General features: G+C 46.4%; 1 protein-coding gene across 2 annotated transcripts in view; it reads right to left on the bottom strand.

Moving 5' to 3' along the window:
- The window catches only part of sema5a (sema domain, seven thrombospondin repeats (type 1 and type 1-like), transmembrane domain (TM) and short cytoplasmic domain, (semaphorin) 5A), a 104,113-nt gene that overhangs the window by 53,770 nt on the left and 23,877 nt on the right, over positions 1-26,466 (bottom strand). For both annotated transcript variants that reach the window (XM_084033850.1, XM_084033849.1), the window contains exons 2-6: positions 23,474-23,698; positions 14,459-14,558; positions 12,084-12,129; positions 3,829-3,891; positions 1,289-1,387 (exon numbers count right to left, since the gene is read on the bottom strand). In XM_084033850.1, the coding sequence (XP_083889976.1) occupies positions 1,289-1,387; positions 3,829-3,891; positions 12,084-12,129; positions 14,459-14,558; positions 23,474-23,621 (456 nt within the window). In that variant the 5' untranslated portion in view covers positions 23,622-23,698. The remainder of the gene's footprint in view (positions 1-1,288; positions 1,388-3,828; positions 3,892-12,083; positions 12,130-14,458; positions 14,559-23,473; positions 23,699-26,466) is intronic.

Here is a 26,466-nt window from a genome sequence, read left to right as displayed (position 1 = left end):
CCCTGACACTTTAATTTGTAGGAGTGTGAGAGACGGACGCGCGTCAAAGATAGAAGAAGAAAAGACAACGTGATTTGATGCTAAAAAAATAAAAGCTGAATAAGAGCGGTGACTCACGAAGAAGACAAAGCAGCACAAGGATATATTTACTCGTAGGGCAATGCCGTGATTATGACGAGTAATGAGCTTAAGGGACGTTTCTTCATTACGACATTTGACACGTTTGAGGAAACATGACTTCTTAAATAACCAAGCTTAATAAGATTCATCTCATAATTAGTGGAGGAGGCGAAGAACAGCTGGAAAAAATCCTGTGATAACGAGATCACGACTCCGTTACGTCTTGATTAAAAGTGTTGATCGACCTTGGAACCTTTTTCCTTCTGACATTGTCAGTTTGATCAATAACATGTCGATTCATATTTGCACACTGATCTGGCTCACCCAGCTTGAAATGTCACTGTTATTGAAGGATAATTACTTATTATGATGGTTTCCTGGGGCAACAGGCTGACAAACAAATGTGGAAAGGTATTGGCTCTACCACACCACTTAAGGCGGTATTGTCAGATCCTATACTTAGAGGATGAGCGTGTTCTTTGTGTTGTAATGTTTGATTAGCCAGCTGTTCAGTCTCGGGTTAGAAAAACGTTAAATAATAAAGAGGAAATAGCACAACGTAGTAGAGAGATTAAAAAAAAAGCGCCAAAACATAACTTAATTATAACTTTTGACATAATGAAATAAAGCAACAGTCGAAGCAACAATCCGTTTGCCTTTGGTTTGTGGCCGTCCCATTAATTAACATTAATATGCAAATTCACTCGCTGACGTTACTTAGATCAGACGAGGAGATTTAAATTAAAATACAATCAGAAGCCTTAATTGACCCTTAGCTAAGCCCCGCCCCCCACTGCTCTTGTCGGAGAAATCATGGAGCCCACACTGTCACTAACTACGCTCCCTTAAGAAAACATTGATGAATAATTACGAAAAGAAGAAACAAGGGATATCAGAGAGAAGCAGACACATTCAGTTTACCTTCATTCGTTAGCTTAGCATAGAAGTGCTAACGCTAGTTAACGATGCCCTAGCCAACTCATGCTAATGTTAGGGCCACAGGTTTCTACAAAGAAGAGCTCAAAACCCAACGCTCTGATTGGCCAGTCCACATTCAAGGGGCGGGACTTAGCGAAGAGACAATTTTTGTTAAAAAAAAAATTAACATATTTGTGAATGTGTACAAAAACAAACGGGCTACAAACAGAAGCACAGCTGGTGTTTGTACCGTTCGGTTGGTGCAGATGGGGGTGAAGGCGTTGGTTCCACAGGTGAACAGCCTGTTTCCGTTCACCAGCAGCACCCTGATGTAGTTCTGGCACTCCTCCTGTTGGAAAAACAACAACACCAGCAAACAGTTAGTGGCGGCACCATTATCAGCAGCATCAGAGCAGAGGGACCAGATTATACCTCCTGCCAATAAACGAGACAAACACCTGGGCCTCCTCGAAAAAAAAAACGTGGCCAAGGCTGACAGAGTCTGATCAACTCTAATGCCCCCCCCACCCGAATCCAGCATAGACCAGGTCTGGAGAGGGATCCTGGGCTGAGGTTGAAAACAGATAAATGCAGCCGGCGTGAGAGAGGAGCACTCAGGGTTGGTTTAGAAAAACGAAGAGCACAAAACGTATTTTAGGGCGCTCTCCACGTTAATTCAAACAACTTCTTCCTGAAGTGGCGTTCACTGCTCTATTCCTGGCTCCGGCTTTTTAGGCTCCGGTTTCTTAGCGAACCCACTAAGCAGTCAGGGTTTTGTTGGTTTTTTTTATGGCGCGTGACAAATGAAGTGATTGATAGAATGATTGAACGTCGTGCGCTCCGCCGCGGGGGGCTTTCATGCAGGTTTACTGGGGATTTCCATCAAGCAAACAACATCAGTAAGTATTCATGTCAAGAAAAGTGGCGTTTGTTTTCGTCCCAGAACAAGGTGATAAACCGTTCGGGTCTTGAGGGGAGGGCGGGGGGGGAAGGGGGCTGAGGTCGAGACTCTCGTAAGAAATTTAAAACCCCCGTAAATCTGCAAGCCCCCTTGAGGTGCCCTGGGTGACTCCACCTCCACCAACCTCTCAAGGGTCTGCTTCAGGAGTGGGGGTTTTATTCCCCCTCCTATCAAGATGAAGGTTGACTCATAAAACAACTCGTTTCCCGGTGCTAAGTGTGTGCGGACGTGTTCATGCGTGTGCAGTAAAGCTCGTTACGCATGCCCATATAAGGGCGCTCGCTTGTGTACTGTACTCCAGTATCTGCATAATTCAGTTTCTCCTCTGCTGTTTCGCTTCTACGGTAAATAACGGCTTATTTCATATTTGCCCGGCTCTAACAGCCTTGACTTGTTTAAAAAAAAAAAAACCCTCCTGACAAATGTTCCTCGTCTGTACTGTAATACAGAGGCTGTTTATGCTCTCGCATTATATAAAACAAAAACAGAGGCAGCAATCAAACCCTGTCAACTCAATTTAACTCTCCTTTTCTTCTCCCGGGGTTGAAATAAATCAAATACGCGAGAGGGGAGAGAGCGGACGGCGTGCGTTAGGAGGAAGAAGAAAAAAAAATACAATCACTTGTAAATTCACTCAAAGCACAGGGACGGTATCTGTGTAATAGTTTAAGCGATGGTATATTGCCGCTGCGCTGAGCTAGGTAATAAACCGCTGACAGCCGCTGTCAGCCGCGGGAGAATGAAGACTTTTAATGCTATTCTCGGCATACATCACAGGAGCTGATCCTCAGAAAGCGAAACAATTTGACTCCGGAGGGAGACGAGGGGGGAGACGGGGGGAGACTCTCAAGGACCGAGGTGTCTTTGGTCTGTAATTCACATGCAGCTATCTCGCTCCGGCCAGCCCGTGCATGCCTATTATGGCTCCCGTAACCACCTTTCACAGGGGGATAAATACACAGTGGTGTACTGACACACACACACACACACACACACACACACACACACACACACACACACACACACACACACACACACACACACACACACACAGGGATCAGGGCTGGGTAGTTCACCTACAAGTCAAGTCCTGGAGTATATGGAGAGTTTAACCGCATACAAAAACATACGCTTCTGCAAAAAAGAAAAAGAAAAAAAAAAAGAGGAAAACTACAAAAAAACACATAGGAACTCCCTTTATTTGAGTTTTTCTGCTTTTTCAGTTGATTTAGACACTTTTTTTTGTCCCTCGTGAGTCTGTATGTTAATGCAGAATAAAGAACTTCAATATGTTTCATAATAATATGAATTATTTTGGCGGGAAAGTGGATTACGTTTCCTCTTATACCATGTGACAAAAGTCATCGCAATGTAGTTTTTAAACGTTTGCTTTCTGGTTAATAGTTTATATTACTGTCCAATACTTGTACTGTACCATTTCCCATCATCCTCAGCTGTATTTAGAAAATATCAGCTTGCTCACGCTACGTGCTTGTCATTGTGAGCATGTTAGCACGCTGGTGTTAGCATTTAGCTCAAAGCTGCAAGCATGTCTGCAGACTCCTGCACGACTAAACAGGAGGTGGAGTTTGAGATATTTTAGCAACTATGGTACGACAATTGAGTTGCCTTATGGGAAATGTAGGAATTGGGGCTTTTCATCTCTCACAAACTAAAAGGGAACTCTAATCCCTCTTTAATTGAACCCATAGGTTCAGTTTTTTAATATTCAACCCTGGAACTTGTATTTCTCGACATACTGACAAGTTGTCGGATAAAGCAATATAACAGTGTGACATTGGCAACGCTCAGACATCACTTCAACTCACCTCAGACTTCCCGCGGCTGAAGCAGGCTCCCTTGGTAAACTCATCGCAGTGCCACTCAGCCTCCTGCCGAGAGAGAGAGAAAGGCAGCGTTAAGACTCCCAAATAAAACCAGCCAGAAGACGTGAACATCAGAAAACAGTCATGAACCACAAAAAAAAACAATGTCTGGCTCTCAACTCAAAATCCAAACTCCTTTTTTTTTTGTTTACGTCAATTCGATGTCTGGTGACTTTGTCTGAGACGGCGGGGGCAAATAAAAATGCCAGAGACGTCGTGGAAACAGGAAACCAAGTACGGAGATGAGTTAGATACTCTGCTAAAGCACTGATTTCTGGGTATTCTCTGACTCGAGTAGGAGGCATGGGATTAAAAAAAACAGTAAACGAATGTGACATTACCGCTTCGGTGTACTCACACACACACACACACACACACACACACACACACACACACACTCAAACACGTTTATAAGCCTTTTTAAAATACAGACACAGAATCCAATTAAGGTGCAAAGCAAAGACCTCGAAAAACAGAGCAACAGGTTTTGCACCAATTTGAGGCATCTTTGAGTCCCCCCCCCCCCGGAGAAGGATGTCGAGGAAAGAAAAAAAAAAACACCTTTTTTATATTTTACTACAGGAAAGGGAGAAGATAAAAAAACCTCATCTCCTCAGAGGGCAAAGACGCCGGCGTGCTCCAATTTCTACTATTTAATTTCGGCGTGACCTCTGGAGGCGGTTTCTCATTGACAAAAAAGTTCTGTGCCGGTGAAACGGGTGTTTGGCCTCGCTACAGCGGCGGACCACTAAGACACTCGTGACAAGGCAGAATTAGCCGCCGCCGCCGCCAGCAAGAGAGGAATACTTAAGAGGGAAAAAATCTGTCTGTCTGCGGCAATAATACGCTCCACGCCAAGAAGAAGTGTCTAAAAAGTGAAAGTATTTCGACTTATTTCTTGGCTTCCTGTGGTAATAACCTGGCTGGTGGCCAAGAAGAGGAACAGGAATCCACCGTCTGTGGGAATATAGTAAATATGGCAAACTGAAGGAGAATATTAGATTTCACCTTGGTATCGAGACGGTTTTTATGCCAGGACAAGAGGAGGGGGGGATGAAAGCCGAGACCCCCTCAGCATCTACGAGAACGTCTTTAATTTCCTCTTGGAAGAAGACTCCGAGATTCCCGTGTGTTTGTTAAGACAAGGCTTTCGGCGACGTTGAAACACCCGATTCCTCATCACCGCGGTAACAGGAGGCAGCTTAGAGAAGGAAGAGGGGGCTCAGGATGTGGGGGTGCCGTTCAGGCGAGGATAAGATACGGAGCATTAATGTGAGCCGGCTTGTGCTGGTGGTTTTATCGGTCCACATTCCAGGGTCTATTTTTGGGGTCGGACACAACGCCACACATCAGCACGGATGGATGTGGGCGCTGAAAAGTGCTTTTACTGCGGAGAGGACCTGCTAATAGCCCCGAAAAAAACCTCACTCACATGTTCAGGGTAGGAAAAAATCAATCATAATACAATCCAAAACTCGAATTACCTTAATGGGAGCAAAGTGGTTGCTTTTATCATTACAGGGCGATTATATGATTCGCCCGTCATCTGAAATACTTCAAAGCAGGTTTTTCAGACTGGTATAAACGGTATATTATCATCATTACATCTTCAAAGTCCCTGTGAAACAGAAGTACCGTGAGCAACTCCCAGAGAAACAATGTACAGTTATAAAAAATAATGGATTTCAAATCAAATTGGACCACTAAAAAGTGGGCGAGAGATGAAGACTGATTCGTGGATGGACGTCAATTATTGGTCGAAATCGGTCATCATTTAATTTTACAGGAAGATTAGATTTTGGTCTAAAAATACAAAGAAACCAATGTATTTGTAATATCTTTGCATGTAGTAAAAACAAATATGACCAAGGATGCATTCTGAAAGGGTTAAAAGAGCATTTTTCTATTAATCTTTAAGAAATGAACGTCATGACTATAAGGGGGATATTCCAGCGTCATTGACCACTAAAGCCACCGACTCGGACTGCCTTATAGTCCAGAGTAAAGAAGAGAATCCCAAGTGCCAGCCCCGGCGCCGTTAAGAAACATTAAAATCTCATTAACAAGCTTTTGTTCGGCTCCACTGTGCTCTTAAAGATGAATGCGTCTCGAACCAATGTGGCTTTTATTAAAAGGAAGCTGCATTACAAAGACTGTTTTTTTTAATGCCTTTGTCACCAAGAAGAAACTGAAACGGAGACTTGGAGGGGAAACAAAGACGATGACAGAGGAGCCGGATTACATTCAGTGAGTTGAGCATGGTGGTAAAATGGCCCAGAAGAAAAAAGGAAATATCCATCAAAGCGCTCATAATAATAATCTCTAAGAGCAACCATTGGATGTAGTGGAGAAGGAAGAGACGTGCAGCAGTTAAAGGGTAATTGTGGTTTATTACGACTGTCCATTTCCATTGGGTTTGATAACATTTTACTCAGCAAAGTATGAAAATGGTAAAGATATGGGAATAAGTCCAACAGGCAACGAAACCCCACGGATCATCAGACACGCTGTAAAAAGTCTATCCAGCTTGTCTCAACCGATTATATTTAAAAAAAGAATGGGTGTATTTGATGAAAAAATCCTTATGAGCATCAAACACATCCTGAGATGACTTGGAAGATCTAGATCTAGTAAAGTCCAGCGTATTGATTCATAAATGTGTGTTGTTTGTGTGTGAGATGAAAACTGGGGGGATAAATTGTGGGATTGTAGCTCTAAATCTTAAATGATATATCGGGGGGCACAGTAGTGGCACGGATCAGTAGATAGAAAACGCTGGCGCTCAGAGATAAAAGTTCTTCTTATTTATTGTGGGAAAGAAGCCTTATCTGAGGGAGCTGGTGTTTTTGTTTCTCGCAAAATATGGAAATACACCAGAAGTCTGGGAAACTGTTTGACGTTCCTAAATGGTGAGTAGGAAAGAAGAGGGCTCTATCTCCGGTTTTGATACGCCCATGGTAAACCGATCTGATATGAATGAGCTAAACAAACACAGGACTTTCACCCAGAAGACCGCTGTTTGTGTCCCGTGTGAATCCAAGTCAGTCGACTTATTTTATTACAGTTTAACTTCTTTACTAAATGCCGATTACTAGACAAACATTCATATTTTGAACTCCAACTACAATCTTAACCAAGTTAAACCAAGAACAGTTGTTGCCTGAAGCTAAACAATTAGTTCTGTTGCGTAAGTAAAACCTAAAAAAAAAAAATTGTGTTGCATTTAACAAATCGGACCCTCGGGAGGTGTTCATAGGTTTAAGCATTATAGGACCATTGACCAAGCTGCTGTATTTCCCGAGTTGTACAGTTTTATATTACCAAAAGTGGACAGCCATTTGAAAGTAAAAAAATAAAAATAAACAAAGAGCAATTAAGATGCGAGAATTCCGAGAATTTGGCACATTTGTTGGTTCAGGGAAGCCCTGAGACGTTGTTCCCTGTGTCCGCCCTCTTCATCGTCCCCCTGAAACCAGCCTCAGAGACGAAGCATTGTGCTCCGTCCTCTCGGCAGCCGTCACACTGAGGGGCTATTGTTGTGTTTGAGGTGGGTTGGAGAGAGAGAGAGAGCGAGAGAGAGAGAGAGAGAGGGATGAGAAAAAAGGAAAATGCAGGACAAACAGACGAAAAAAGAACAACTTAGGAATCAGCCAAAACAAGGGAGACAGTAGTCAGAGAGACGAAGACGGGAGCGAGGGGCTGAATTCCAAAACCATTTCCAGACATGATGTTGAATATATATTTGAAATGAAAAGGATCCGGATGAACACGCCGCTGACAGCTGTCTCGCTCTGTAAAAACGGCCGGTCTCATTAACGAGGGGGGACGGCGAGGGTCGGGAGCAAGCGCCGGACAGAAATCTAATCCGTCTTGTGAATGGCCGATATTTGCCTTTTGATGTGCGCCAGCACAACATCGTTCACTCTACTATTCACACTGATGTCGGCTGATGTAAGCCGCTGAAAGATTTACACACCGAACGGGTCTCGATGGCGTGTCCCGGGGAGTCACGACACGGACCGTAGTAAAGAAGAGTTGTAGTGCCTCGCACTGCTTGCTCATGATACCCCCTTGTCCAATCACTCCATGCATGTAACTGGCCCAGTTACTGGTAATTGAATTAGCACCGTTTCCAGAGCGATGGAGGATAGTTTCTGTAAGCGACAGATTAGCGGGGCTAATTGTCCGTCTGACAAAGGGGTAATTGCGGGAGGCAGGGCCCGTGACATACAACACGTGTGAATGCAAAGAGGCCTTTTCTTGTTTTTTCTTCAGAGTGGCCTTTTCTTCTAAAGGACACAACAAATACGCTGGGAAGTGGAGAAAAATGGAGGTGCATATACGTCTGGATGGCGTACGGCGACTGTTGCCAAGGGGAGCTGTAATGGATGGTGTTTTCATGGGCGAGCGAGAGACAGAGAGAGAGGCTGGAGTGGCTATCCACTCTTTTCTCTCCTCCTCTAGTGCTGTATCGAATGGTGAACAATGCCACTGATCCTCCTTATCCCCGTGCTTATTGACTAATGCTGTGCCACAATGTGTTTCAGTAGAAACTCAAGCCTCGCCGTCTGCATCCTGTTTTCCATTCGGCGTGGAAACGGCACGCTGGTATCGGATTCAAACAGGGTTTTAATCTCCGTCATGTCTTCTTACATTAGCACCTCTTACTTTAAGATATTGAACACAACAAGCTCTTATTGCGCCTACAAATTAGACATCGACGAGCGTGAGGTGTGCAAGCAGTAAAGATGGAGGTAATCGCTGCATAAAGGGTATTCAACAACGTCAAAAAGGGCATTATTTTCAGGGAGCTCACAGGGCAGACGGGACCCACAAGGCCGAGTGGTACATTGAGCCCGGTTTGGCCATTCGTCAGCCCTGGCAGCACAATGGGAAATTGAACACAATGCAAATGCAAGAAGAGCCAATTCATCAGTGTTTGTCCCCCCCTCTCGCTGCAGCGGGCCGTGGCCGGCGGATAACGGCGATGCCAGCGTTGATTCTCCCGCTTAACGTTGGCAGCAGACGAGAGGCAGGAAGCCGGGGGTGACGGAGAAGGGCAACGCCGAACAGATGTGAGATATATTCACCTGTAGATGGAGAAAAGGCTGCTCATTTAAAAGACCCTTTGGACGTGGTATCTGTAAAAAAAAGTATTGCCGTCGGGGTCGAGTCCTCGTCTTCTTCCTTTCAGCGCAGCTGCTCAAGTTTGAAAGCGGAGCAAAGGAGAAAATGATCCAGCTTTTTTGTTCCAGATCAGTGAGGACGAGGGTAAGAGGTTGACAGGGAGAGGAAGACCTCTTCTGGCTGCTGAGACGCTGCAGGGAGAAAAACTTTAAGTGCTAAATACTAATTCCAATCAAGGCCAAAGGGAGAGCCGGCTCATCTTTCAAGGTCTGACTCTTCCCACTTCAACCTGATTGCCATTCAGTTCGAGTTCACGAGAATGTGGAAGATTTTCTCTTTGTGACTGTGAAAGTGTTTTCCTGTTGTGTTAACAGTTTCTCAGGTAGACGTGTAAACAGATCTCCTTCAGAAGCGACTGAACCCTTTTACTCTTTTAGAAATAAGGGTTCCAAATGGCTTCCTTCTGAAAGGATATGATTTGCTTCTGAAGAAACCTTTCGTGAAGTAAATGGGTTCTTCAAGGATCACTGAAAGGGAAACCATGTTGTTGGTTTTGCTGCGCCACATCAGAACCGGCCTTTAGCATTTGAGGTGAAACCCTTGGAATATAAAAGGGTTCTCAATAGAACCGCCTAGGTGGAAAGGTCCTGGATAGAGCCTTCAGAGATCCTTCTGGGGTGGAACCATTACACCACTGAAGGGTGTCCTATAAAACCTCTCACAGGTGTAGAACTCTCTGAAGAGGTCCCAGGTTGAACATTTACAAAAGGCTCTACAAAAAAGGGTTCTCTGATGAGGACAAGCTGAAGAACCCTATATGGTTGGGAGTGTACTCCCAGGACTCACTGAAGAAAAAAGAAAAACAGCCTCAAAATTGGGTGCTGAAAGCCTAGAAGTTCTCCGACGGCTCGGCACAAACTCCTTTAAGAAACGTCCCCACTTCTTTGCACATCTGATGTTCTTGTTCTATCTTTTATTACCTCGAAGTTAGGAGGGCATTCACTGAGAGGATTATGGTCGCCGAGGCTCCGGCTCCCATCGATCTACAGAGTCTCAACTCGATATGTGGGATAGAGCGGGTTAGACCAGCAGCGTTTAGCTTCCACCCCGAGTGTCACTACCCCCTAAATCGTCCGTGATACAACGGTAAGCCTACCCAGAATTCACAGTGTATTTTACAACCCTTAAAAAAACCAACTCATCACACAGCAACCAATGGGAGGAAAAGTGGGACTCATTTTGCCTTCATCCAGCATGAGGTCGTCTGTTGTTGCTTTCATAAATGTTTCATACATGCAGATGAGCTGAGATCGATCGTATGGTAATTACAGCCACATCTTTAGCAAATTAGAGTTTGTATTACACCCGTCTACCACACACAGCCTCCCCTCTATGCGCCGCCAGCCATGCAAGAAAACAAATCACCGCCACTGGGCATTATCTGACATGGCTGATTCACGGGGATTGGAGGGGGGGTAATCACTAAGAAACGCGTAGGTGTAGCTTTTAGCTTGTTTTTCCCTTCCTGCAAGAAAAACAGAACCTCATGCAACTCTTTTGAACATCGGTGCAACAGAAACCAGCGCGGCAGGGCGACTAACGACTGTTTGTCTTCCAACTTTCTTTGTTTGGTGTCTCGCGCTCGGCGCCACCGGTCCCCTTGTAAACCCATTTGATCAATCACCAATGCATATAATGTGAGTGAAGCGAACGGGCGCCAAAGGGGACGTTCATTCAAGTCTTTCATATCCAGCAAACCCGGGCCACAGAGGCGACTAAATCTCGATGCAATTAATCTCCTGTTGTATGCGAGGGTGGAAAAGAAAGAAAGGAAGGAGAGAAAAGGAGATTTCAGCGATTGAACTCAGCCTTCCTCTTGACTATCCCCCCCCCTCCGCTCTAATCACATGCAAATCGGGGCACTAGTGCAAAGGTCAATCTCAGATTGGCGGGGGGGGCTTGGCGGGGGATTACCACGTCCTATTCTCTGGAGAGAAGACGTCGTGGAGACGAGGGGGGGCGATGGAATCTCCTCGCCGTTTCTGCGGCGCCAGCCAAGCACAGGATGAGATAAAGGAGGAGGGATGATTGGGTGCGAGAATGCTCAGGAAAGCATGTGTGGTGTCCCAGCGAGCGGCCACAATAGACCACGTGAATCCTCGTCTATCTCCGTGGGGGGTTTCTCTTCGCTCCGACTGTCGTCTCAACACTCACCGGTTCCTTTTGTGTGTGCCGCATCTCAGCTCCTTCCTCGCCAAGGAAGAAATTGGCGCTCATTTTTTCCCTCTTTGCAGGCGGATTTGATATTCCCTCAATCTCCCCCTTTTGTTCCATCCAGTTATTTCCCTTTCTCTCCTCTCCCAGGGTGTAAATGGCAGACATCAAGAGTTGTCAAACCATCAAAGAAGCCTGGTTGCTGCTGCCACTGAGAAATAAATCCCTCCACGTGTCAATATTTGTATGGAAGCTCAGCGGGTCACAAACTGCCTAATGCCACAGGGAGGGATGTGGGTTCATACAAGTGGAGTAAAAAGGAAGGAAAATTGAAGGGGGCAGAAAAAATATTGTAATGACAACATGTGGGCAAATTGCTACCTTGAGCATCCTTCTATTTATGCATGTTTTGTGCAAATTGTACAGCTTGTCACACCCCGAAGTTAGCATTCTTTAATTCCTGTTGGTTATTTCCAGAGCAGGAGAGTTGAATAATATTAAAGACATCGCAAGAGATGTTAATACCCTGGAACATGTGGAAAAGCACGGCTGCAGAGTAAATGTCACGTATGCTTTCGACTTTGGATTTAAACACGCTGTCTACATCTTCATGTCATCACTCTTCCCCTTCAGCGCATCAAACCCACGGCGCTGTCGACGGAGCGCCGCCGTCACTCCGCCGGATGGGAAGTTGTTGTGACACGTGAAATGTTAAACCGTTTTACTGTAACAGCTTTAAGTAACGGGGCGGCTGGCAGCTGCGACTACAGCGAGGCGTTCGCTGGTGGCTGCGTGAGAGCAGACACAGCGAGCACAGCCTCCCAAACGTGGGTGAGTCACAGAGAATTAGCACTCACCTGGATCAGTGTCAGGTCTTCCAGATTAAGCCTGAAGAGGTGATTTCTGCAAAGTAAAAGAAGAAGTATATGAGCTGATGGAGGCATTTTCTTCAAATACACCAAGATGGAAGGGAAAAGCAGAAGCTTTGTACAGTTTTTACCTCCTGCCCATCGTGTCACCGGTCAAAAAGGATTTCCACCTCCCCCAAAAAAAGGAGCATACAGACTTAAAACCGCTTAAACAGCAAGTCGGGGGTGAAAACGGTTCAGAGGATGTCGACACACTTAAAAGAGTTATTTCCGCCAATTTAGCATCGCACTTCTAGAACGCTGTCAAAGTCAAGAAGGACAGTTCAAAATGATCAAAACTGGTGCAGCTACGACGGCGAATTAGAAGGCAGGGCAAAGTCAAGAGAGGTGGGCAATATTCGGAGGGAAAAAAGAAGCCAATTTGCTACTTTATAAAGTCGCAGATTTGAATTTATGCATTTATTTGACCGGGCGATTGGGCTAAGATGCTAGCGGTAGCTTCCACTTGTCAAAGAGGAAGTAAACAAGTTGCTTGACTGGATGTTTGCTGTTGTTATGACACAATGAACGCTAGCATCTTAGCCCAACCGCCCCGATCAATTAACACCCATAAGATGACAATTTGTCCTCATATGAATAAAAGCAACAATAAGCATCAACATCATCACCCTAAGGACCTTAACGAGGCGTCACAGGTTGGGATGATTCATTACAAACATAAATGTACATTCATGGGACGTTAGCTAGTATAGATGCCGGTTGTTAGCATCGTAATAAACTCGCAAATTAGCCACTTTTATAAACGTGAACATTTTGCGATTACTTTTCTCTGAATATTTATAGATTTATTACAGTGTCCTTAAAACGCCGTTGTAGGTGCAGCTGATCCAGATTCATTGTCTTTTTTTATTCCATACATTTTTTCGCTTGTCAAAAACCTGGAGCCTACATTTCCCACAATGCAACTCAACAACTCTCACACTCTAATGAACCTTGAATGAGCTTGATGGGCTTCAGACGCTGCAACAAACAATGAACCTCTCGGTTTCTTCAACACAAACTTAGGAGGCTAAAAATAAAGACTAAAAAGATTAAAAGTAGGATTTTTACACGCAGGAGAAACAAGGAGAAGATAATGACGGAGATTGCGAGGAAATCAAAGCCCGGCGGTGAAACCCTCGCTAATAAGTGCCGTTCCCCCGCTTTGCCTGAAGCCTTTTCAAATCTTGCACAGCACAAACAAAACCATTTCACTGGCATTTACAACTTTTCAAGAGACATTAGGTTGTAATGAACGGCCCTCTCAGGAGGAATGTTCTGTATACTGACTAATGATGTCTCGGCTGTCGGCTGAAAACCATTACGCAGCATTACCAGAATGACATCGCATGAAACTTGACAATTTGGACTGAAAGCATGATTTATTTTTCACCTCCCCCTTTTGAGACTTCTGTATTATTCATATTTTGCAATTTCATTGGAGTTCGACCTGAAAGATCTTTTTTCTTTGCATTTCTTAAATAAACTATTATTTTTAAAGGCAGAGACGTTTGCTATAGCCTCGACAACAACCCGTAATGTATTTTCTCTCTCTCTCTTTCATATCAGCAATCATCAGTAAGTACGTTTTTTAGATAAAGTAGAAATGTAATTTAACTCTTCAGGCATGTTCACACACACACACACACACACACACACACACACACACACACACACACACACACACACACACACACACACACACACACACACATATATATATTCAATAGTTCTCCTGCAGAGTGGCTATCAGCCAGGTCTCTGCGTGGTTTCTCTGTATTGATATTTGCATCGATCCCTCTTTCCTTCCATTATCACTCGTACTCTGAAACCTCGGCCTGCAGCCGTCCATCCAGCCTCAACCACTCTTAGCTGCTGGCTCGGGACCCACAACACAACTTAATCTCACATTTGATCTAGTTTTTTACATTTTTTTTTTTTGTAACTGATCCAAATACCGAAGAAAAGATTGACGGCAACAAAAAAAAAAGCTATATTATATTACGTTTTGTCAGCAGTTTTCACCTCTCTTTGACCTTTGCTCTCCCTCCGTCCACACACACACACACACACACACACACACAATGATTAGCCTGTTCCGTCCACGTTCCCGCCGTGCATTAGTAAATTCCCACCGGCTCACTTTGATCCTGTTTGTTTGGCTGTTTCGTCTCCATTGTTGTCTCCCGATCAGAGTTCTCCCGGAGAGTTTCTTTCTATTGACAAGTGAGCCATTAGGAGAAAGTGTAGTGGGCACTTCATCTGTCCTCTCACACACACACACAATAAAAAGGACGAAAGAAAGAAAAAGAAACGTGGGTTACCTGGCGCCGACGATCAGCTCGTTCTGGCCGGGGTCAAAGGTCAGCTGCGAGTAGTCCACCGTGCCGTCCGCCTTGAACCTGGAGATCCACGGCTCCATCTCTGCCAACAAAAAAGAAGAAGAAAAAGACCGTGAGCGAAGGGTTCTTACGATGACAGCCGCGCTGATGGATGAGAAAAGGGCTGCAGTCACTTTCCTGGAGACGCTCGACTGGTTCGGGTTCCTTAAAGGCCACGTCGGTAACCTTTCCTCCTGCTTTTAGAGGCGCCGCGGAGCGTTTGTGATTCAAACAACACTCAAAAATGATTTGGCCTTTGGTCAGAAGTGAACTTCTAGCACCGTTAAACGTTGCCGTAATACTCCACTACATCTATGAGGTTCAGATTTCACATGCAAAAGAAAACAATCAATACAATATCTAACAGTGGATCAGTGAATACATTAATCAAGGTTTCTACACCTTTCTAAAGTCCTATTCAAGCACTTTTCAAGCATTTCAAGGTGCATTTTCATGCTTTTTCCAGCACTATATAGCAACTAATTTGATCATCTGTTCATTCAAGTGTTTTCAAGGATTTCCAGCACCTGTCCCAACCCTGATAAATGTATCAGGAACGATGTAATAATACAATATATAACAGTGTACATTCACAAGGGCCAGAGTAACACTTTCAATAGTAATAATCTCCTTTGTGTCATCGATGCTTTCGCTTAATTAAAGGATGTGAATTCCACCAGAGAGGAACCGATATCATCTTCACAGCAATAAAAACACGTCTCCGTCCCTGTTCTAGCTTTTATGTCACAGATTGTAAAAGCGGCTGATTCGTGAGGAAACGTGACCCGACTCATTTACAGCCAGTTTTTAAAAGAAAACACATTTGGTTCCCTTCTGCACAAGGAACAGGAATAGATCATTACGTTTCCCCCGTTGTTGTAAAATGTTTAGCATATTTTTTAAATTTGAGATCAGGCGGGGTGTGACGTGCCTCGATGCAAATACAGACTTGACTGAGGGAAATGAGCAGGAGATGGAATAAATAAGAAAAACGCTGAGTCGGTCTTGGCTGATAAGGTCACTTGTTCATATTTCCACGGATCAGAGTCCTCTTACATGAGTGCTTCTCAGACAAAAAACAAACCCCAGATCTTCACTCACAAGTGATTATGTTCAAAACAGTGAAATGTAGCTTCCTGTCCTCTGATTCATGTGAACCGCCGCTACTGTTGAGTGACCGCTTTCATGGAAATTAATCCCGATGAGACTTTCTTTTACGTAAGTTGACCTTGGTGCGGTGGATGCGTAGATCCATCCCCAGACAGACACTGATATCTTATCCACAACATGCCTGTTTCTGATGGCGCCTGACCCCATTAACCCCTGACCAATCGGATCGCAGACGGCCTGGGTGGTTGCCGAGCGATGAGGACAGCCCGTCTACCGCCCCGGTTACCCGATACAGGTTTAGTCTAGCGTGGTCAATCCGTCATAACGCCAACGTTTTCACTCGTCACACACTTCATCTTAAACGAACATCATGTCCCTCCACCTTTTCCAAAGTCAAATCAAGCACTTTCCAGGTATTTCCATGCTTTTCCAGCCCCTTCCAGCTGTGGTAAACTCCATCTTTGTACCAATCCAATGGTCAGTATTCAGTCTACTTATTATGTCACTTGTTCATCACATTAAATGAGATGTTATTGTCCTCTAAACAACCAACATGATGTTTGGAGACAGCTTTTTACAGAAGGACCACAAATGAAAGGAAAACTAATTCCACTAACAGATCCACAGAAATATAATCACCAACTATTTTCATCATCTGTTCATCATCAAAAGTCATTTTTCATAAAGAAATGTCAGAAAATGCTGTTTTCAGTCCCTCAGATATGGAGATCTTCTTTTCTCTGTTCTATCATAGATGTCATCACATACAACACACATTTCAAGCACTTTAGTCTAAATCCAAGCACTTTTCAAACCACACTAAAATCCAAGTGTTTTCAAGGATTTCCAGCACCCGTACCAACCCTGTATATAACATTTCCTGCTGATATTTAGAATTGAGTGTTTTGGAGATGGTTGCCAGAACTCCTGCAGAGTGATTTTAGTGTAAAAATCCATTCATCACTATATTGGTGAGTTATTTCCAGACTAAAGCATATAAAGCTTCTCCATCGGGGCCGGCAACAGAGAGGGACAGCTTGAATATCCTCCCTGCAACACATTCTCTGCTCCTTCAGACACACCTGTCACCGCTCTCCCTCCGCCACCGCATCAAACGCAGAGAGCTTTCTGTGACAAAAACCAAGACAAACAAGAACGGGAACACTGGGGAGGAACATCTAGGGGGGGGGGGACAAAACCTCCAAACCCTCCAAACAAAACAACATCATCCGTTCTGCAGAGAGACGTTCCCTTGTTCTCTTTCAAGTCTCTGCGGTGACGACTAGAGAGGAGAGAGCATCCCCCCCGTGTCTCTCTGCAAGCTTTCACAGCTCTAATGCATTTTCATTATAGGGGCGGTGGAATAAATAAGAGGGGGGGGGGGGAATCACGGGCTAACCAACCCCCCCTAAAAAAAAAGATTTCATTTTTTGCTTTAATGGCTGCTGCTCTGCTTATTCTGGAGGGAGACACAAAGTTTCTGGACGTGCCGATTCCTTTCGGCTCCGCTGGGCTTCCCGACGATCCACCAGCATACAAAGTGGCACCGACACCCTCGGGTGGGGGGGGGAGCTGCTTGACGAACCCCCCATAAATCTCCCTGAGTCACGGGGGGGGGCTCGCTAACGGGTGATGGAGTGTGTGTGTGTGTGTGAAGGGAGGATATTTGCTGTAGTGCAGAAGAAAAAAAAGATTATAATTGAACACAAGTCGAAGGATTTATGGCCTTTTGTGACGAGGCCAAGGACCATTCATAAACATTCATAAACATTCATAAAGCGGCGTGGACGTGGGCACCTCCCCTGAGCGGTGCAACTAAATATACAAGGGGGGGTTTAGAGGATCGTAGTACTCCAAAGCAACGCCTGCAGGTTAGCTTCTCCACGGAGGGTGAGCACGCCGCTTTGAGCTCTGGTCTGGAGGGATTTACTTGTTCTTGGACGGGTTGGAACGGCTAATTTTAGGAGGGTTTTTTACGATCCCATTAAAAAACCGACCTTGTTGTTGATGTAAAGCAGAAAAAAAGGTAAAAAAAATAATGAAAATCCCACTCAGGCCTGCGTTGCCACACTTTAAAACCAGTGTGATAATGTAATCGCATCATAGCCGCGCTCGTCGTACAAGCAGACGCCTGAGACGGAGGCATAATCACACACACACACACACACACACACACACACACACACACACACACACACTCTTGAGGATTGGGATAAAAACAGGGCTCTGAGCCAATGAACACACACTGACACACCCCTCCCCCTCCCTTAATTCGTCCCATCTTATCCCCTTAGCCCTCCGTCGTCGTCCTCCTCCTTTAAATAGCCCCTCCCATCACTCACATCCCCGTTTGCTCCGACTCCAGGCGCGTTGACACAAAGACAAAATGACAGGAAGTATAAATATTTATGAGCCTCACCAGCGGCCGCTCGAAGTCAGCCCTCCGCAGTAACAATGGCAACATGTGGAACCACTTCTGAGGACCTGAATGGCTGGTCGTGTGTGTGTGTGTGTGTGTGTGTGTGTGTGTGTGTGTGTGTGGCAGCAGTAAACGGCGAGGCCAATCCTCTGTAAACGCAGCTCCCCGTGGTAACGGACGGCAGAAGAACGGCGACCATTTAGTGAAGTTGATGCGAGGAAACGATTTGGAGTCGAGCGGAAACAAACAAACACCTGCTCGGTTTGAAAAAAATCAAAAAGCGTAAAAAAAAAAACCTTGGAGGACGCGAAGATCCTCCAAGGTTTTTCTTCCTATTATGCCATGTCGAGCGTGAAAAACGGGCACATTTTTGGAGCCAAAAGTCCCGAAACTGGAATTCACCACGGCTGTGTGCTCTCCGGCCCCGTCGGCATCGGAACAAACCGCCGTGAAGCCACAAATAAGTGTTCAGTGAAATATTTAAAATCCTTAATGTGTGTTTAGGAGTCGTTTTGTTACGGAGGAAGGGAGACGAGACCTTGTAACGAGTCTCTGTGAGGGATGGAAATGACATGTGGGAATATTTCTGCAGCGGAGAAACGAAAGGCATGCAAAAATAAAAATACAAATATGCACATGCCCTTCTTCATGCCATCGGCAGCCATTGAGATAAAACATGACCTCCGACACGACTAAAGCAATGTTGTGGAATTTAAGGCCTTAGAGGGCTTTTCATTTGGAAGGAGGACCCCCGAATGACCAATTAAAAGACCTCCGATGCTAGTTGTAGCCTGTTTATGAATGCTACGAGACCATTTGTTTATTTCCCCTGAGTTCGCTACCCCTCCCCCCCCATCTTAACGACGTGTTGGCCGATCGGGGATGATAAAACAGCCTCGGATCAGGTCTGCGGCTGTAAAACCGGCCTGCCGGTTCCCCTCCTCAGAGACGTGGCCCCTATTTAAGCCACAGTTTACAACCTTTTAAAAGCCTCGGAGCCCCCTTACACCCAGCAACACTTGTTAAATACAAACACTTTATTAAACACAACATATGTATCTCTGGGGGGGCTTTGAGCTGCAACACGAAAAACCTTCGTCCCCCCAAACATCTCCTTCAGCAACAACGGGATCCAGTCTCCCAAAGCCCCGCCTGAAATAGCTCCATAGCTGCAGCTATATTCGGACTCCGTGAAAAGGCGTAGCGCCTGTACATTTCTTTTTTTTGTGTAAACATTTTTGAACGCAGCTGCCGAACTGTACTTTTCCGACATTTAAAAACGCCAAGCAAGGCAGAACGTGGTATTTAAGACTGTATGGCATCCGCTATCCACGGTAGCAGCTCTGTCAGTCGGGTGTGATGCCAAGTCAAGAAAAAAAACCCACCGTTCCCAAGCGGGGTCAAACCCTGAGGCACGCCCTTCCACGGCCACAACCACACAGAGTGAGAGAGAGAACTTCTGCTGAAGGGTCACAACCTTGTGTGTATATATATATATATATATATATGGGAGATGCCTTCAGACATATAGTTTAACTCCGTGAGTCAACGCTGCAGAGGTAAAAAGCAGCATTTAGCTCTTTTATTTCATCACCTCGTGTGCCGTCAGACCAACCTTGAATACAAAACCGTCTCATGCCAGAAAAGATTAATCTAAACTGCAGTCGATTGATTCTCATTTCTTTCTTGTAATCGTTTAACCTCTAAGATATCCCGGAGTCCGATACGATTTAGTCAAATTGCCTCTTTTGTCCCGACAACAGTCCAAAAATGTTTCCTTCAGAAAGGGATAATTTGGTTTCTTGCAGAGAATTTGAAGAGAATATTTATTTAAACAAGCGTACGTTTATGTCCTCGCTGTGAGACTCGATGGATTCATTTTGACTTTGTAGAGTGGGATCTGCCGTTGGGACCTGTTGGGATCCGTTGGGGTCCGTTGGGACCCGCGTGTCGTCCCCCGTACAGCTGAAGAGCTCAACAACCCGGGATTACACCACATTACATGCAGCGCAGTGACACACAGAAGGAACGATAAGAGGTTTAACCAGAGGCTTCTCTTCCCTCTCACGTGTGCAAAATATTCATTTAGTGCAAAAAACAGCAAGAGGGTTGTAATTTGGGAGTGTCGGAATAAAGCTTTGTATGATGTACGGAGTGTTTGAGTCGCACAAACAGACTCATCATCAGGCCATAAAAGGAAAGTTATTAAAACAAGAAGCGTGAAAATAACTGTGAAGCCAAAAAGATAAATGGAAATCTTTACAAGAGGACGTGGGAATTAAAGAGGTGCTGATTCTGAACAACAAAGCATCATGGGAAACGGAAACGTCTTGAAACACGACAGGAAACCCCAAGACCTATAGAGACCCGGCGGAGGGACCCCCAAGGTCTATAGAGACCCGGTGAAGGGACCCCCAAGGCCTATAGAGACCCGGTGGAGGGACCCCTAAGGCCTATAGAGACCCGGTGGAGGGACCCCAAGGCCTATAGAGACCTGGTGGAGGGACCCCAAGGCCTACAGAGACCTGGTGGAGGGACCCCCAAGGCCTATAGAGAACCGGTGGAGGGACCCCCAAGGCCTATAGAGACCTGGTGGAGGGACCCCAAGGCCTACAGAGACCTGGTGGAGGGACCCCCAAGGCCTACAGAGACCCGGTGGAGGGACCCCCAAGGCCTACAGAGACCCGGTGGAGGGACCCCAAGGCCTATAGAGACCTGGTGGAGGGACCCCAAGGCCTATAGAGACCCGGTGGAGGGACCCTAAGGCCTATAGAGACCCGGTGGAGGGACCCTAAGGCCTATAGAGACCCGGTGGAGGGACCCTAAGGCCTATAGAGACCCGGTGGAGGGACCCTAAGGCCTATAGAGACCCGGTGGAGGGACCCCTAAGGCCTACAGAGACCCGGTGGAGGGACCCTAAGGTCTATAGAGACCCGGTGGAGGGACCCCTAAGGCCTATAGAGACCTGGTGGAGGGACCCCAAGGCCTATAGAGACCCGGTGGAGGGACCCCCAAGGCCTATAGAGACCTGGTGGAGGGACCCCAAGGCCTACAGAGACCTGGTGGAGGGACCCCCAAGGCCTATAGAGAACCGGTGGAGGGACCCCCAAGGCCTATAGAGACCTGGTGGAGGGACCCCAAGGCCTACAGAGACCTGGTGGAGGGACCCCCAAGGCCTACAGAGACCCGGTGGAGGGACCCCCAAGGCCTACAGAGACCCGGTGGAGGGACCCCAAGGCCTATAGAGACCTGGTGGAGGGACCCCAAGGCCTATAGAGACCCGGTGGAGGGACCCTAAGGCCTATAGAGACCTGGTGGAGGGACCCTAAGGCCTATAGAGACCCGGTGGAGGGACCCTAAGGCCTATAGAGACCCGGTGGAGGGACCCTAAGGTCTATAGAGACCCGGTGGAGGGACCCCTAAGGCCTATAGAGACCTGGTGGAGGGACCCCAAGGCCTATAGAGACCCGGTGGAGGGACCCCTAAGGCCTATAGAGACCTGGTGGAGGGATCCCCAAGGTCTATAGAGACCTGGTGGAGGGATCCCCAAGGCCTATAGAGACCCGGTGGAGGGACCCCCAAGGCCTATAGAGACCCGGTGGAGGGATCCCCAAGGTCTATAGAGACCTGGTGGAGGGACCCTAAGGCCTATAGAGACCCGGTGGAGGGACCCCCAAGGCCTACAGAGACCCGGTGGAGGGACCCCTAAGGCCTACAGAGACCCGGTGGAGGGACCCCCAAGGCCTACAGAGACCCGGTGGAGGGACCCTAAGGCCTATAGAGACCCGGTGGAGGGACCCTAAGGCCTATAGAGACCCGGTGGAGGGACCCCCAAGGCCTATAGAGACCCGGTGGAGGGACCCCTAAGGCCTATAGAGACCTGGTGGAGGGACCCCTAAGGCCTATAGAGACCTGGTGGAGGGACCCCCAAGACCTATAGAGACCCGGTGGAGGGACCCCTAAGGCCTATAGAGACCTGGTGGAGGGACCCCTAAGGCCTATAGAGACCTGGTGGAGGGACCCCTAAGGCCTATAGAGACCCGGTGGAGGGACCCCTAAGGCCTATAGAGACCTGGTGGAGGGACCCCTAAGGCCTATATAGACCTGGTGGAGGGACCCCCTATTCCATATGGTATAAAACCGTGTTGCTTATTAAAGCGGGCCAATAATAATGTGTAGTGCAGCCTATAGTTCCATAATGTTTAAAATGAGGTCAACAAGTCAGTGAAATTTACATGCAAACTGTATGTTTCTGAACCAATAATTCCACTCTTTAATGTTCTTAACGTTCTCCAAACTAAATCTACTGTTATAGTAGAAAAGGTTATTATGCAGCGATCAACCACTTATATGGAAATAATAGCTCGGCTGGAATCAGAATCATCATATATTAAATAAAACCATGTAAATTAGATGTTAATTAGAGTGAGGTAATAAAGAATATGAAAATAACTGTGGTTCTAATAATCATCTGTAGTTATCGGTCTGACCCGGGCAGACTTGATCACCATCAGAGATTGATCTTTAATCTGCAGTCAGACACTGAACTAACTCCTCCTCCTCTCTACAGTAACTTCCCTGTTAGTGAACCATGTCTGATTACTAACTCAAATGCCAACTCCCCAAGCGGAGCATCAGTCCACCGGAGCTTAATGGGCCATTGTCCTCGGCCGACCCCCGCCGACCCCCGCCTGGGAACTCATCACGTTAGCCGGGCGGTTAGTCACCGGCGATCGGCGGCGAGGGGACGAAGACAGAAGACGGCGAAGGAACGAGTCCTTGTTTCTGGGGCGACCTTGGTCTTCTAGTCCAGAATCCTTCTGTGATTATCTGACTGGGACTCCAGCTGGAGACTGAAAACAGCTCGATGACTTGGTTTCGCTGCTTCGCACAGGAGCAGACGGAACGCCATCGATCCGCTATCGGCGCTTTCCTTTCGACTGAGTTTCACCTTGTTTCATTACAGTTTAGAGAGATAAAAGGGACGGGGCGATGAAATGGGATGCAGAGGATGTAAAAACCTGCAGAAAGGCACATGAGAAGGTTGTGTACCTGGTCCGGGTCTCAGGGGAAGCACAAGAGGAATCAGCTGTTGTAAGATAAGCACGTTTAAATATACCAATATATAAATCTATATATAATATCCTGTTTGCAGCCCGGGGGAAATGACAAACTGCTAAATGCTCACTACAGTAGATACCCGATGAAAAGCGCTCTACCTTTTACTTTCTTTGTTACATATTTGCTTTCTGAGTTTGTGTCGCCTAGCAACAGTGATGAACGGTCCAGAAGCCGACTCTGACTCGTGAAGGTCGGGGAGAAGGATGGAAACGATGTGACGGAGGTCAGCGTGAATGTAGAGAATATGTTCTGTTGACGTGATGATGATGGTGATGGTGATGATGACATCACGGAGGGGGCGTGGTTACCTGAGTGCGGGACCAGCGGGTGCTCCATCTTGTGACAGGGTGATTCAGGCAGCAGCACCGGCCCTCTCCTACTGGCCACGCCGCCGGGCCGCAGGACCAGCATGCACTGCAGCAGCAGCAGTGCATGCTGGGTAAGGGGCCGTCCCATCAGAAGGGGGGGAGGGGGGCAGCCTAGGCTCAGCTCACTTCAGGCCCTCAGGGGCCAAGAGCATCGGAGAGACACACCTGACGGGACAGAAAGAGACAGATTTAGGTTTTAAAACAAAAGTCTTATTTCACGTTTAGTTTCGGGGTGAAAAAAAGAAGCTTGATGGCGTGTAGCGCCTCGCCGCCGCCGGCGTGGAGGATTCTCTCACAGCAGAAATAAATCCTGACAAAAGGGGAGCGAAGTGAGAGAGGAGGGAGTGTGACAGATTTGGGGGGACGGGACTGCTGAGTAAAACCAGCCTGCATGACACCTCACACCTCTGACCTCTGACCCCCAGAGCATGAATCAGACACGGCTCTGCATTACCTCCAGCACAGCGTGTGTGTGTGTGTGTGTGTACTCTCATATCTGAAATGATGCATGCCTTTGTTTCCTCTGAGAGGAGTTTGTATTGTTTGTATGTCATAATGAAGGGCAGCAGGAGTTCAGTGTGTAAATATGTCACATATGTGTGTGTGTGTGCGTGTGTGTGTGTGTGTGTGGAGCTGCATGGCACAGCACTCCTTTGTGGTCAATTAAACCCCTATAGCTGCTGTAAATCTGATCTGTTTGCATTCACAGCCCTCATTGCTGGATGTGATTATTATATAATGGTGGACAGATTCATGCTTCCCAGAAGAAAGTCAGTCACCCCCCCCCTCTGCCCCTGACCCCCCCCTGCAAGAAACAACAAAGCCGTTTCCACAACTCAATTGTTCAGGATTCCTTCTCTACGTGGGGGTGAATTGATGAGCGGTCTAGACCTTCTCCATCATTACTTTTTAATCATTTATGCGATGCTATTACCGAGAATGATTCATGCTGCGTGGCAGCAGAATAACCCCCCCCCCCCCCCCCCAGATTTGCATTGAGCATGTGCGGCCGAGTGAGTAAAGAGGAAATCTCAGGCAAAAGTGCACCGGTGTGCGGTTGCTTTACTTGGATGAAGTCTGCGGTCCGAACGCCGCCGAGCGCTCTTAGTAATTTATTGCTTGAGAAATAGACTTTTCATCTGTTGTCCAGTCAGTCAGAGGGAGGAAAGAAATAACAGAACAATCTTCTCCTCCGTGTTGGAGCTGATTTATTATGAATGACGAGTTGAAAATTAGCAAAAAAATCATGTTTTTTGGGGGGTTCTTTGCGATGGAAAGGCTGTAAAATATGGAAAAGGGCTGCAAGCTGTAAAAAGAACCGGTCAAACTGAAGTGGTGAACATTTACTTTCCTCAGACAGAACTCTGACACACACACACACACACACACACACACACACACACACATAGAGATATATAGAGTCAGACACCTGAGTGAGGTCGTTTTATCCCGTTTTCCCCTTTAATGGAAAAGTTTGCTCTCCCTTCAGTCTGCATGAATAGACTCCACTTGGGGGGCGATATGGAATTCAGCTTCAGTCCGGGTCCAGTGTATAAGTGCAGAGACAGCGGGGGGGGTAATGTAAAACACCTGTCATCCACAGCGGGGGGAGCACAGTGACAGCAGCGCCGGTCCTTCTCTCTGTTTGTCTGCATGCGTCTCTGCTTTAGTCCACCCTTTCACCGTTCTACCTGTTGCTACAGAAATCCAGTGCCTCGTTTTGTTTCCTCCCTGCAGCTAAAAGTCTGCAGACGGGAACATTCCTCTTGTCATATTTAATTCAGCCTTGTAAAGTTTTTACATGGAGGGGGGGACGATCTGCCGGGAAACAGAAGGAAAAACGCCACATATGAAATGAGATTATGGATGTTTTTTTTTACAGTTTGCTGGTGTATAAGACGTTCAGACACGTGTGCATATTCAGTATCGGAGTCTCAGTATCGGGTCTACATCTGGATGGAATGAATCTCAAAATACCTCCCATCTCTGCATGTGCATCAACTAAATGGAAAAGCCAAACTGAGCCATCGCCAAATAAAAAAACAACAAACAAAAATCGGAGAACTGTGAATATTTTCAAGTCATAAATTTAACAAAAACGAAATGCTTGTGGCTCTTTAAGACCTCCGGATCGGAGTGATTTATAGCCCACGCATGCTTTTGCATGGTGTCTGTTTTAATGTGACGGAGTGCAGACGGACAGCCGGAACGTGATTTAAAAGTGAAACCCACTGAAGTGATCTCTGGTGGATCCGATGTTCCTCCTTTAAACCCACCACGAGCCACCGCCGGTCCTGTGGGAGAACACGGGGAAGCTTGCTGTGCTGTTCGGTGGTCTAAACTCTAAATCATCTCCAGGGCTTTAGAACAAGCCTCCTCCTCCTCCTCCTCCTCCTCCTGCTGCTCCCACTCCTACTCCTTTCTCTCTTTCACACCTCTACAAACACACACACACACACACACACACACTGGTATCACCCTGGGACCCGGTGATGGATAACACACTGGTGCATCCAGGGCACTTAGCGGAGACGAGCCCTGAGGCACACCAAAAAAAAAAGGAACATGCTGTAAACGATGTTGTCATTTGAAACTCATGTACGAGCCGCTCTACAGTGTATTACAGTTTTCCTGCCAGCGTATCAACTCAACTACACACTTTATTATGTGAGATCGAGGTAAATCTATAATTTTTCAAGTTGAAATTCAAAATTAATTATCTCAAAAATCTTAATCACTTCCTCACAACATATTAACTGTATAATGTGTTTTTGACTCGTTGCTTTTTGGACTACAGTTTTGAAGGAACTTTTTGCAACCTGTGACAGGAAGTGACCATATTTGGACTGCGAAGGAGCGACGGGTGGATCTGACGAACACAAGCAGCACCCTTACTGGATCTGGATCCATGTGGATTCTGGTGTTGAAGGTGC

This window comes from Eutrigla gurnardus (genome assembly GCF_963514095.1).
Source record: "Eutrigla gurnardus genome assembly, chromosome: 18".
Lineage (NCBI taxonomy): Eukaryota > Metazoa > Chordata > Actinopteri > Perciformes > Triglidae > Eutrigla > Eutrigla gurnardus.
Note: the sequence above shows the minus strand (reverse complement) of the source record. Positions and strands in the feature narration are given on the sequence as shown.